This window comes from Zalophus californianus, chromosome 4, assembly GCF_009762305.2.
Source record: "Zalophus californianus isolate mZalCal1 chromosome 4, mZalCal1.pri.v2, whole genome shotgun sequence".
Taxonomy (NCBI): Eukaryota; Metazoa; Chordata; class Mammalia; order Carnivora; family Otariidae; genus Zalophus; species Zalophus californianus.
The window spans coordinates 95,881,756-95,894,748 of record NC_045598.1 but is presented as its reverse complement, the minus strand read 5'-3'; the positions used below and the strand labels follow the sequence as shown (position 1 = coordinate 95,894,748).

The 12,993-nt window shown below is 37.3% G+C and overlaps 1 protein-coding gene across 1 annotated transcript in view; it reads left to right on the top strand.

The window, feature by feature from the left end:
• PTPN22 (protein tyrosine phosphatase non-receptor type 22) overlaps positions 1-12,993 on the top strand; it is a 60,825-nt gene that overhangs the window by 29,801 nt on the left and 18,031 nt on the right. Inside the window, 4 exon segments of the mRNA XM_035727171.1 lie at positions 9,327-9,403; positions 9,542-10,356; positions 12,200-12,283; positions 12,439-12,548. Coding sequence (XP_035583064.1) covers positions 9,327-9,403; positions 9,542-10,356; positions 12,200-12,283; positions 12,439-12,548 — 1,086 coding nt within the window.

Below are 12,993 nucleotides of genomic sequence, written 5' to 3'. Positions count from 1 at the left end.
GGGTATAATAGTAAGTGATGAATCACCAAATTCTACTCCTGAAACCAATATTACACTATATGTTAATTAACTAGAATTTAAATAAAAATTTGAAGAAGGGGCACCTGGGTGGCTCAGTCGGTTAAGTGTCTGCCTTTGGCTCAGGTCATGATCTCAGGGTCCTGGGATCAAGTCCCACATCAGGCTCTCCACTTAGTGAGGAGTCTGCTTCTCTCTCTCACTTTTCTCTTGCTCTCTCTCTCTCAAATAAATAAATAAAATCTAAAAAAAATTTTTTTAAAGAGTTTATTTATTTATTTGAGAGAGAGAATGAGAGAGAGCACGAGAGGGAAGAGGGTCAGAGGGAGAAGCAGACTCCCCGCCGAGCAGGGAGCCCGATGTGGGACTCGATCCCGGGACTCCAGGATCATGACCTGAGCGGAAGGCAGTCGCTCAACTGACTGAGCCACCCAGGCGCCCTAAAAAAATTTTTTTGAAGAAAAAAATAACAAGGATAATAGAAGGTCAGCAGGACTATTGTAGTGTAAATTGAGTTAATGTACTCTTTATGGTCAGAGTTCTATTGTCTATAGATTGTTTGGAAAATTGTTAATCCACCTTTCAGTGGATTTCAAAAGATGTGGCCTAAAGATTTGTTGTGGTCATTTATGGGGAGATTTTGAATCTAAACCCAGGGTATCTATACAATAGTCAGGTCCACTAGAGTTCCAAGGAAATAATCTGTAAGAAAGAAAAGTCTTTTATGCTAGAGTAAAATAATATTAAATGGCAAAAAAATTAAAAATAAATATAAACATGAATAAAGGAAAGAATATAGCAGGAGTAGCTATATTAATATCAGATAAAGTAGACTTCAGAGCAAAGAAAATTATCATAGGCAGGAAGGGACATTATATAATGATAAAAGGATCAATCCACCAATAAGACATAGATAGTAGTCCTAAGTGTGTCTGAACCAAACAGAGCTATAAAACATGTGAAGCAAAAACTGACAGCACTGAAAGGAGAAATAGACAAATCTGGTTATAGTTCAGTACCCCTCTCTTAAAAATTGATAGAAAAACTCAATGGAAAATCAGCAAGAATATAGAATAACTCAACACCACCATCAACCAACAGGATCAAATTGATATTTATAGAACATTCCAATCAACATCACAAGAACACACATCTTTTTTTTCAAGTGTTGATGGAACGTATACCGAGATCAGTTATATTCAGGGCCACAAAACAATCTCAAACATTTAAAAGAACTGAAATCATACAGAATGTATTCTCTGACCACAGTGGAATCAAACTAGGTAACAGGAAAAGGTCCAAACACTTGGAAACTAAACTACATTCTTCTAAATAATCCATTGAGTGAAAGAGGGAGTTTCAAGGGAAATTTTTTAAAAAACACACATTGAACTGAATACAAATGAACACATTGACATTTGTGGGACAGAGCTACAGCAGTTTTGAGAGGAAAGTTTATAGAACTCTAAATGCAAACATTTGAAAACAGTGAAAGTCTCAAATCAACAATCTGAGCTCCCACTTTTAAGAATCTAAGGGAGGAGAGAAGCAAAATAAACCCAAAGAAAAGAGAAGGAAGGAAATAATGAGCAGAAATCAATGAAATCGAAAACAGAAAAACTGTAGAAAAAAGAGCCAAAATGATCAATAAAGTTGACAAACCTCTACGAAGACAGCTGAGGAAAAAAGAAGATAGAAATGACCAATATCAGGAGTGAAATGGGAGAGCCCTAGAGTCTCTGCAGATATCAAAAGGATAATAAAGGAATATAGTATAAACACATCTACACTTGACAACTTAGACAAAATGGATTACTTCCTCATGAAACACAAACTGCCATAGCTTACTCAACATGAAATAAATCATTTGAATAGCCCCATAACAGTCAAGGAAATGGAATTCATAATTTAAAACTCCCAAAAAAGAAATCTCTAGACCCACATAATTTCACTTGAGTATTCCAACCAAATATTTAGGGAAGAATTACCATGAATTTTACACAATCTATACCAGAAAATAGGAGGAGGAAACACTTTCCACATTCATATTTTCTGTTGTGGTCAAATATATCATTGTATCACAGCGGAAAAAATTACCACCTTAACCATTTTTAAGTGTATATCGCAGTGGCAGTAAGTACCTTCGCTATATGCGTGACCATCACTTCTATTTATTTCTAGAAATTTTTCATCATCCGAAACAGAAACTCTCCATGCCTCCTACCCCAACCCCTAACAACTTCTATTCTACTTTTTGTCTCTATAAGATTGCTTATTCTAGGTACATCATATAAGTGGAATAATGTATTTATTCTTTTGAATCTGGCTTATTTCATGGGCATGTTTTTAAGGTTCATCATTTTTTTTTTAGTATGCATCAGAATTTCATTCCTTTTTATGGCTGTATAATAGTCAATTGTGTGTATATCCCACATTTTGTTTATTCATGCATCCACCAATTGACACTTGAATTGTTTCCACCTTTTGGTTACTGTGAATAATGCTGCTATAAAAATTGTTGTACAGGGGCGCCTGGGTGGCTCAGTCGGTTAAGTGTCTGCCTTTGGCTCAGGTCACGATCCTAGGGTCCTGGGATTGAGCCCCACATCAGGCTCCCTGCTCAGTGGAGAGCCTGTTTCTCTCTCTCCCTCTGCTGCTTCCCCTGTTTGTGTGTTCTCTCTCTCTCAAATAAATAAATAAAATCTTTTTAAAAATTTGGTGTACCAATATTTGTTGAAGTCCCTACTTTAAATTCTCTGGGGTATATACCCAGAAGAATCCGGGAATTGCTGGACATACAGTAATTCTAGGTTTAGTTTTTTTTTTTTAAGAAACTTTTTTTTTTAAGATTTTATTTATTTATTTATTTAAAGATTTTATTTATTTATTTGAGAGAGAGAATGAGATAGAGAGAGAGCATGAGAGGGGAGAGGGTCAGAGGGAGAAGCAGACTCCCCGCTGAGCAGGGAGCCCGATGCGGGACTCGATCCCGGGACTCCAGGATCATGACCTGAGCCGAAGGTGGTCGCTTAACCAACTGAGCCACCCAGGTGCCCCAAGATTTTATTTATTTATCAGAGAGAGGCAGAGGCAGGCAGAGGGAGAAGCAGGCTCTTTGCTCAGCAAGGAGCCCGATGTGGGACTCGATCCCGGGACTCTGGGATCATGACCTGAGCCGAAGGCAGTCGCTTAACTGACTGAGCCACCCAGATGTCCCTAGGTTTAGTTTTTAAAGGTACTGCCATACTGTTTTTTACAGCAGCTGCAAACTTTTACATCCCCACTAGCAATGCACAAGAGTTTCAATTTCTCCACATCCATGCCACCACTTCGTATTTTCTGGTTTGGGTTTTTTTTTTTTTTCTTTTCTTTTTCTAGATAATAACCATCCTAAGGGATGTGAAGTGGTATCTCATGGTTTTGATTTGCATTTCCCTAATGATTAATTGATGTTGAGCATCATTTTGTGTGCTTATAGGCCATTTGTATATCTTCTTTGGACAAATGTATATCCAAGTCCTTTCCCTATTTTTTTCAAAATTTTTAAATTGTGGTAAAGTAGGGGCACCTATGTGGCTCAGTCAGTTGAGCATTGACACTTGGTTTTGGCTTGGTCATGATCTTGGGGTTGTGGGATCAAGTCCGGTCGGGCTTGTGCTCAGCAAGGAGTGTGCTTGGGATTCTTTCCCTCTTCCTCTTCTTCTCCCTCTGCTCCTCCCCCCGTTTGCATGTATGCATGCATACGTGCTCTCTCCCTAAAATAAAATCTTTTTTAAAATTGTGGTTAAAATATACATAAATTTAACCACCTTAATTAATTCTATGTGCATAGTTCAATGGTACTATGAACATTCATATTGTTGTGCAATTATCACCACCATACATTTCCAGAACTCTTTTTATCTTGAAAAACTGAAACTTTATACCTGTTAAATAATAGTTCCCCATTCCTTCTTCCCCTCCCCCCATCTTGGGCAACCACTATTTCACCATTTGTATCTATGAATTTGACTACTCTAGGTACGTCATATTAGTGGGATCACATGATATTTGTCCTTTTGTGTCTGGCTTATTGCGCTTAGCATAATGTCCTCAAGGTTCATCAATGTCATAACATGTCAGAATTTCCTTCTTTTTTAAGGCTGAATAATATTCCATTGTATGCCACACTTTGTTTCTCCATCCATCCATTGGTGAATAGGGGTTTACTTCTACCTTTTGGCTATTGTGAATAATACTGCTAAGAACATGAGTGTGTAAATATCTTTTTGTGTTCCTGTTTTCAGTTCTTTGGGGTATATATGCAGAAGTGGAAATGCTGGGTCATATGATAATTATTATTATTATTTTAGTATTTATTTAAGTAATCTGTACACTCAACATGGGGCTCGAACTCATGACTCTGAGATCAAGAGTCACATGCTCTTCTGACCAAGCCAGCCAGATGCTCCTCACATGATAATTTCTCTGTTTAATTTTTTGAGGCACTGCCATACTGTTTTTTACAGCAGCTACACCATTTTACATTCCCACTAGCAATGTACAAGGTTCCAATTTCTCCATATCCTTAGCAACACTTTTTATTTTCTATTTTTGTTTGCTTATTTATGGTAACCATCCAATGGGTATAAAGTGGTATCTCATTGTGGTTCTGGTTTGTATGTTCCTGATTAGCAATGTAGAGCATATTTCATGTGCTCATTGGCCATTTGTATATCATCTTTTGAAAAGTGTCTATATATAAGTCCTTTGCCCATTTTTGAATTGGGTTTTTGTTGTTGTTGTTGAGACTTAGGAGTTCTCTGTATATTCTGGACTGTTGTTTTTATCATGAATTTTTTCAAATGCTTTTCTTCTGCTTCAACTGACATGCTCATGTGAGGGTTTCTCCTTTATTTTATTAATGTGTATTATATTGATTGATTTTTGTATGTTGAACAATCCTTGCATTCTGGGAATAAATCCCACTTTGTCATGACATATAATCCTTTTAATATGATGCTGAATTCAGTCTGCTAGTATTTGGCTGAGGACTTTGCATCAATAATCATAAATGATATTGATCTATAGTTTTCTTTTTCTTGTAGTATCTTTGTCTGGCCTTGATATCAGGGTAATGCTGGCATCATAGTATGACTTAGCAAGTGTCAACTTTTTGGGAGAGTTTGTGAAAGACTGGTATTAATTCTTCATTAAATGTTTGGTGGAATTCCCTAATGAAACCATCTGGTCCTGGCTTTTCTTTGTTGGAAGGTCTTTTGATTACTGATTCAGTCTATTTACTAGGTCTAATCAAATTTTCTATTTCTTCCTGAGTCAGTTTGGGTTGATCATGTGTTTCTAAGAATTTGTCCATTTCATCTAGGTTGTACAATTTGTTGGTGTACAATTGTTCACATTATTGTCTTATAATACTTTTTATTTCTGTAAAATTGGTAGTAATGTACCCACTTTTATTTCTGTAATTTGAGATTTTGGTAATTTGAGTCTTCTCTCTTTTTTCCTTAGTCAATCGAACTAAGATTTGTCACTTTTATTGATCTCTTCAAAGGATCAACTTTTGGTTTTGTTGATTTTCTCCATTGTTTTCTCAGTCTCTATTTCATTTAGCTCTGCTCTAATCTTTAATATTTCCTTCCTTCTGCTAGCTTTTGGTTTAGCTTGCTTTTTTTCTAGTTCCTTAGATGTAAAGCTAAGTTATTGAGTTGAGATCTTTCTTCTTTTTTTAATTTAAATTCAATTAATTAACATATAGTGTTGTTCCAGCAATTGCACTACTGGGTATTTACCACAAAGATACAAATGTAGGGATCCGAAGGGGTACGTGCACCCCAATGTTTATAGCAGCAATGTCCACCATAGCCAAACTGTGGAAAGAGCCAAGATGTCCATCAACAGATGAATGGATAAAGAAGATGTGGTATATATACACAATGGAATATTATGCAGCCATCAAAAGGAATGAGATCATCTTGCCATTTGCAACGACGTGGATAGAACTGGAGGGTGTTATGCTGAGTGAAATAAGTCAATCAGAGAAAGACATGTATCATATGACCTCACTGATATGAGGAATTCTTAATCTCAGGAAACAAACTGAGGGTTGCTGGAGTGGTGGGGGGTGGGAGGGATTGGGTGGCTGGGTGAGACATTGGGGAGGGTATGTGCTATGGTGAGCATTGTGAATTGTACAAGACTGATGAATCACGGATCTGTACTTCTGAAACAAATAATGCAATATATGTTAAGAAAAAAAGAAGAAGAAGATAGCAGGAGGGGAAGAATGAAGGGGAGTAAGTCAGAGGGGGAGACGGACCATTAGAGACGATGGACTCTGAAAAACAAACTGAGAGTTCTAGAGGGGAGGGGGGTGGGGGGATGGGTTAGCCTGGTGGTGGGTATTAAAGAGGGCACATTCTGCATGGAACACTGGGTGTTATGCACAAACAATGAATCATGGAACACTACATCAAAAACTAATGATGTAATGTATGGTGATTAACATAACAATAAAAAATTATTTAAAAAAACATATAGTGTTGTACCCAAGATCTTTTTTTTTTAAAGATTTTATTTATTTAATTGACAGAGAGAGAGAGAGAGACAGAGAGAGAGGGAACACAAGGGGGGGGAGTGCGAGAGGGAGAAGCAGGCTTCCCGCCGAGCAGGGAGCCCGATGCGGGGCTCGATCCCAGGACCCTGGGATCATGACCTGAGCCAAAGGCAGTCGCTTAACCAACTGAGCCACCCAGGCACCCCAAGATCTTTCTTTTTAAGAGTAGGCATCTATAGCTATAAATTCCCTCTGAATATCACTTTCACTATATCTCAGACATTTTGGTATGCTGTGTTTTTTTCATTTTTAAATATTTTCTAATTTCTGTTGTGATTTCTTCTTTGACCCATCAGTTGTTTACACACATTTGTGAATTTTCTAGTTTTCTTTTTATCATTAATTTTTAGTTTCAATCCATTATAATTGGAAAAGATACTTTGAATGACTTCAGTCTTTTAAAATTTATTAAGACTTGTTTTGTAAAGAAGATGTGGTCCATATATACAATGGAATATTACTCAGCCATCAGAAAGGATGAATACCCAACCTTCACATCAACATGGATGGGACTGGAGGATATTATGCTAAGTGAAATAAGTCAAGCAGAGAAAGTCAATTATCATATGGTTTCACTTATTTGTGGAACATAAGTAATAGCATGGAGGACATTAGGAGAAGGAAGGGAAAAATGAAGGGGTGGAAATCAGAGGGGGAGACGAACCATGAGAGACTATGGACTCTGAGAAACAAACTGAGGATTAGACGGGATGGGGGTAGGGGGATGGGTTAGCCCGGTGATGGGTATTAAGGAGGGCATGTATTGCATGGAGCACTGGGTGTTACATGCAAACAATGAATCGTGGATCACTACATCAAAAACTAATGATGTACTGTATGGTGACTAACATAACATAATAAAATAAAATTTAAAAAGAAGACTTGTTTTGTGGCCTACCATATGGTCTATCCTGTACAATATTCCATATAAGTTTGAGAAGAATGTGTATGTTTTAACATGGAGTGTTCTATATGTGCTGTTAGATTTAATTGGTTTATGGCATTGTTCATGTCTGTCCTCTATTTCCTTATTGATCTTCTCTCTGATCTATTCGTTACTGAAAGTGGGGTATTAATATCTCTTATCAGTTTACCAGACCTGCTGTAACAAATATCACAAACTAAGGAGGACTTAAAACAAATTTATCTTCAGGGCCTCTGAATGGCTCAGTCGGTTAAGCATCTGCCTTCGGCTCAGGTCATGATCCCAGGGTCCTGGGATGGAGCCCTGCATCAGGTTCCCTGCTCAGTGGGGAGCCTGCTTCTCCCTCTCCCGCTCCCCCTTCTTGTGCACTTGTATGCTCTCTGTCAAATAAAAAAAAAAAAATCTTAAGCTTTAGATGCAACACACTTCATAAAAGTGGTACTTCTTTAAAAAAAATAATTTATTTTCTCATAGTTCTGGAGGTAGGAAGTCCAAAATCAAGGTGTCAGCAAGGCCATGCTTTCTCTCATAGCTCTAGCAAGAGTCTTCCCTGTCTGTCAGTTTCTGGTGTTTGCCAGCAATCTTTGGCATTCATTGGCTTGCGGATACATTGCTCCAGTCTCTGTCCCCATCATCACATGGCATTCTCCCTGTATGTCTCTGAGTCTCTGTTTTATCTTTTTATAAGGACACAAGTTATTGTGATAGGGTCCACCTCAATCCAGTATGACCTCATCTTGACTAATAACATCTGCAAAGACTCTATTTCCATATAAGGTCACATTCACAGATATCAGGGGTTAGATTTCAACATATCTTTTTGAGAGTCATAATTAAACCCATAATAGGTAGAATCTTACAATGGCTGATGACATTTAAAAAATATATTTAAACATTTCTAAAATCAGGGTATATTTTACAAATTGGTGGCATCTAAGATTCTATGTAACATATTCGATAAGGTGATAATTGCTCTGAAGAGAAAAAGAGAGTGACTGACAAGTATGTGGGAGTATGATTTTAGGTTGAGTGGTCAGAGAAGGTTTTCTTATGCAGGTGACATTTAAGTATAGCATAATTACTTAGAAAGAGCCAGTTATGGAAAATCTGGAGCAAGAGTATTTTAATCAGAGGGAATAGTAAGTGTGAAAGGCTGGAATTGGAAACAAGTTTGGTATGCTTAAGGAAAGGCAAGAAAACCAGTATAGCTAGAGCATGGAAAGGAAGAAAGAGGGAGAACAAGGTAAGTATGAGGACCTAATAAGCACTTACTAATTTAAGAGTTGAGATGATGTAATTTCTGAAGGTAGATTGTTCATAAAAATAAAGGTACCCCTAAAGACATGTTAAAACTCCCACATTTGATACTATAAGCAAACACTTTCTAGCTTCTATAACACTATTAATCCTTTATTTGGATCCCTTTGATTTTTTTAAAAATTTTTATTGTTATGTTAATTACCATACATTACATCATTAGTTTTGGATGTAGTGTTCCATGATTCATTATTTGTGCATAACACCCAGTGCTCCATTCAATATGTGCCCTCTTTAATACCCATCACTGGGCTAACCCGTCCCCCCACCCCCTTTGATCTTGATAAGTGAACAAGTTCTTGTTGGGCTCAATATTTTGGAAACTCATCTCTTTCATGAATGATTTAAAATCTTTAGGTTTTCTGAAAAATAATCTCTCAACTTCATGAATGTTAAAATATCTCATTGCCATTTCTTCACTGAAAACCAGTGTCTTCCTTATTTCTTTTTAAGATTCAAGCACAATATTCAGTTCTTGAGCAAAATCCCACTCTAGAAAGAGAGTCTGATTCTCCTAATTTACCAAAAAGGTGAGTACAATTTTACACACCCCAATGTTGTCTAGTTATGTCAGAGTGGGGGGCAAATCTCATGCTTCTAACTCATTGTGATGCTAAGAAGAGACCTCTTTGGGGTGTGGTGTCATCATTACTTTCTTTTTGTTTCAGTGGCATAAGAGAAGCAAATATGATGAAGCAACAGAGCAAACCAAGGCTAAGGGTGAAAAGTGCAGAAGCTTCTTCCTTTGACCTCAGGACTTCTTTAATAAGTGAAAAGAAAGGGTTGGTTTTGCACCCTACTGAACAGAGCAGTGCTTTTGACTTTTTGGAGCTAAATTGTAGTTGTAACAAAAATGCTGACACAACCACGAATTGGGAGAAAAAGGTGTTTGCAATAGCTGGGGAGCCTCTTCAGAAGCATCAGAGTTTAGACTGGAGCGCCATTTTGTTTGGAGCGTGTCCAAATTCTAAATCTGCTGATGTAGCAGGAAGGTATTTTAATTCAAAGGAGCCAATAATGCGGACCAAATCAACTCCCTTTGAGCTGATACAACAGAGAGACACCAAAGAGCTGGACATCAAGGAAAATGTTTCTCGTTTGGAACCTCAGCCCCACAACTCTTGTCTTAAGCAGGCTCAAAGAGCGAGGCATGTTTCTTCAGCAGAACTCAATGATTCACTGCCATCTGGCTCTCGGCCCCAAATGTGCAATGCCTCTGATGCAAAGAGGCAGGACTCTCATGCTCTTAATGTATATTCTTACATGTCTTTAGAAGATCCTTATTTCTTATCATTGTCTCCAAGTAGTGCTGGTTCTAAGATGTCTCTTGATTTACCTGAGAAGCCAGATGGAAACATTTTACCTTGTTCCCCATTGCCAGCATCTTCTACAACCCTCTTTTCTTGTTACAATTCACATGATTCTTTAGCATTGAGTGCTCTAACTGATTACCCCCAACAGAACCCAGAGACAGCGGTAGTAGGTAAGTTATTTTTAGAAGTTTATATGGCATTTTGGATTTCACTGTGTTTCTATAGATTTGGTTTCTTCTTATGCTCCCCCTAGTCTTTCTCTGCTTCTTTCTCCTTCTTCCTTCTCCTCCTCAAAGAAATAAATTCCAGAAGGGTTTTCCTGATGTGATAAGTTAAAAAATAGCAATGACAAACATGTAATCGTTGATGAAACAGGCAGTGATGGAGGCAGTCAGAGCTGGTGCAGAATCTTTGCCAACAAGAGTGCCTCTAAAGAAGGCAGCCCCCATTCCTCGGGATGTATATCAGACAGAGGTCCGCAATTTACCCTTGCTATGCAGAAGCAACTTCCAAAGGAACAGCAGGAAGGATTTGATCCACAGCACCACGTGGTCATTCGGGGCTTTTATTGCTCAACCATATGGCTCCACTGAGTTGAACAGATCACTAAGCACTGAATTCTCTTCCTGCAGGAGTTGGAAGGGGAGGACCTGATTTCTTCCCATCTTTGTGTAATAATGTAGTAGATGAGAATGTGTATTTAGTATTCTGTGTGGGACTTTCAGCTTATAGTCACCTTTACGTTCATACTTTTTCACCTTTATAATCCTGGATTTTTGCATATTATGCATATTGTTTTTGTTTTATTGAGAGTGGTTTGAAAGTAGAAGTAAATATCCTGCTAGAGATGGTTACAATAGCTTGATATGAAAGAAGGTGAAGAAAAGAGCAAGTTTAACTCTCTCCAGATATATTACCAGAAATTTACAAATAACATTTTACCTGAATAGGAAGTAGAGAAAGTTGTTTTTTTTTCTATAACATTATTTATTGTACAACATTTCTTAGTAGAGAGATGTGTGGATGTGTAGTTTGTTACAAAAATATTTTATCTGGACCTAGTCCCTTCTTTATTTTATATTCTTTGATCTTGTTTTATAATTTAAAGGATTTTTTTTAAGATATCCACAATACCTTAAACTTCTCTGAGCATCAGCATTTAAAAAAAAAAAAACAAAAAAAAACAACCGGCGAATCCCAGCTTTAGGTATTGTAGCATCGTTGACATGTGTGCCACCTGGTGGCAGTTTCTTATAATAGCATTTGAATTTTTCTATAAAAATTCTGACTTTTTCTGTAGAAAAAAAGAAAACCTTGATATATGATTGTTTTGTAAAAAGGAAAAAGTCCACATTCTTCAGTGTAGAATGAAGAAGAGATAATAAAATCTTTATACTTCTACCTACTCTGTAACTGAATCCTTGGCGTATTTCAAAGTGCTTTATCATGCTTTATTGTATATTCTATATAAAAAAAAGGGTTATATAGAAAACAATTCAAAATCTCCCAAATTAATATAATGTTTTATATTCTGTTAACTGGTACTCAGTGACTCGATCAAAATACTTTGGAGCCTTTAAAAGAAATAATAAATTTTGAAGAAGCAGGAAAGCCTCCTGGGTTTGCAACTTAAAATGGGAGAATTTATTTTGCTTTTTCCTTGAGCAAACACATACCAGCTTAAGTATTGTAATGATGCTTGATGGACTTTACATCAAGATTAGAATATAAGAATGTCCTTTGGTGGAGCGCCTGGGTGGTGCAATGGGTTAAGCATCCTGCCCTTGGTTTTGGCTTAGATTGTGATCTCAGGGTCTTGAGATCGAGCCCCATGTACAACTCCATGCTCAGCATGGGGTCTGCTTGAGATTCTCTCTCCCTCCCACTCATGCTTGCTCTCTCTCTCTCTCTCTCTCTCCCTCAAATAAATAATCTTTTTTTTTTTTAAAAAAAGAATTTCCTTTGGATTTTTCTAATGAAGAATTATGGTTATATTTCTGGCATTTTGGATAGCAACTTCTCCAAGGATAGATGATGAAGTCCCCCCTCCACTTCCTGAACGGACACCTGAATCTTTTATTGTGCTGGAGGAAGATGGTGAGTACAGTTCAGTAAGTGTAAAATAAAGTGGATTAACTAGAATACTTCTCAGGTCCTGTCAATGTTCTGTGTGCTATTGCTGAGTAACATCTGCATTGTTCTAACAGAATTACAACACTCCTAAGAATTGGACCATATTTACTTTCTTTCAGGAGAATGCCCACTGAATGTTCCCAATTCCTTATCTTCAGCTGTGGAGGCAGAAGTTGGAGCATCACTAGAATGGAGTGGAACATCTGAGTCAAGGACATCTGATGACACTGTGAGACTTAGACCAACTAAGGTCCATAACTATTTTTTTTTTCTACTCATCTGGATTCAACAGACCATAATCCTACTCCTTGTATTTTTAACATCTATCACTCAATAAATACTAAGCAGGTACTCCTTATAAAACAATGTGTCAGAGGATGTGGGGAGAAGACAATGGATAAAACACAATTCTTGCCCTTAAGAAACTTTCACGTTGGAAGTGACTAAGGAAGGCTTGGTGAAAGAGGAAATATTTGAACTGGTTCCTGAAGGACAGTTAAGGCAAAAATAAATGTTTCATAAGTAGGTAGCCTGTTCATAGTAGTCATTTGGTAGGCTGTATCATGTTCGCTGCAATACATATATTGTAGAGAATGATTTTTTGAATGACAAATGTCTGTATTATTTAATATAACCTTTTCGGAATAACGCTCCCCACTTCTGGAAGTAAAATC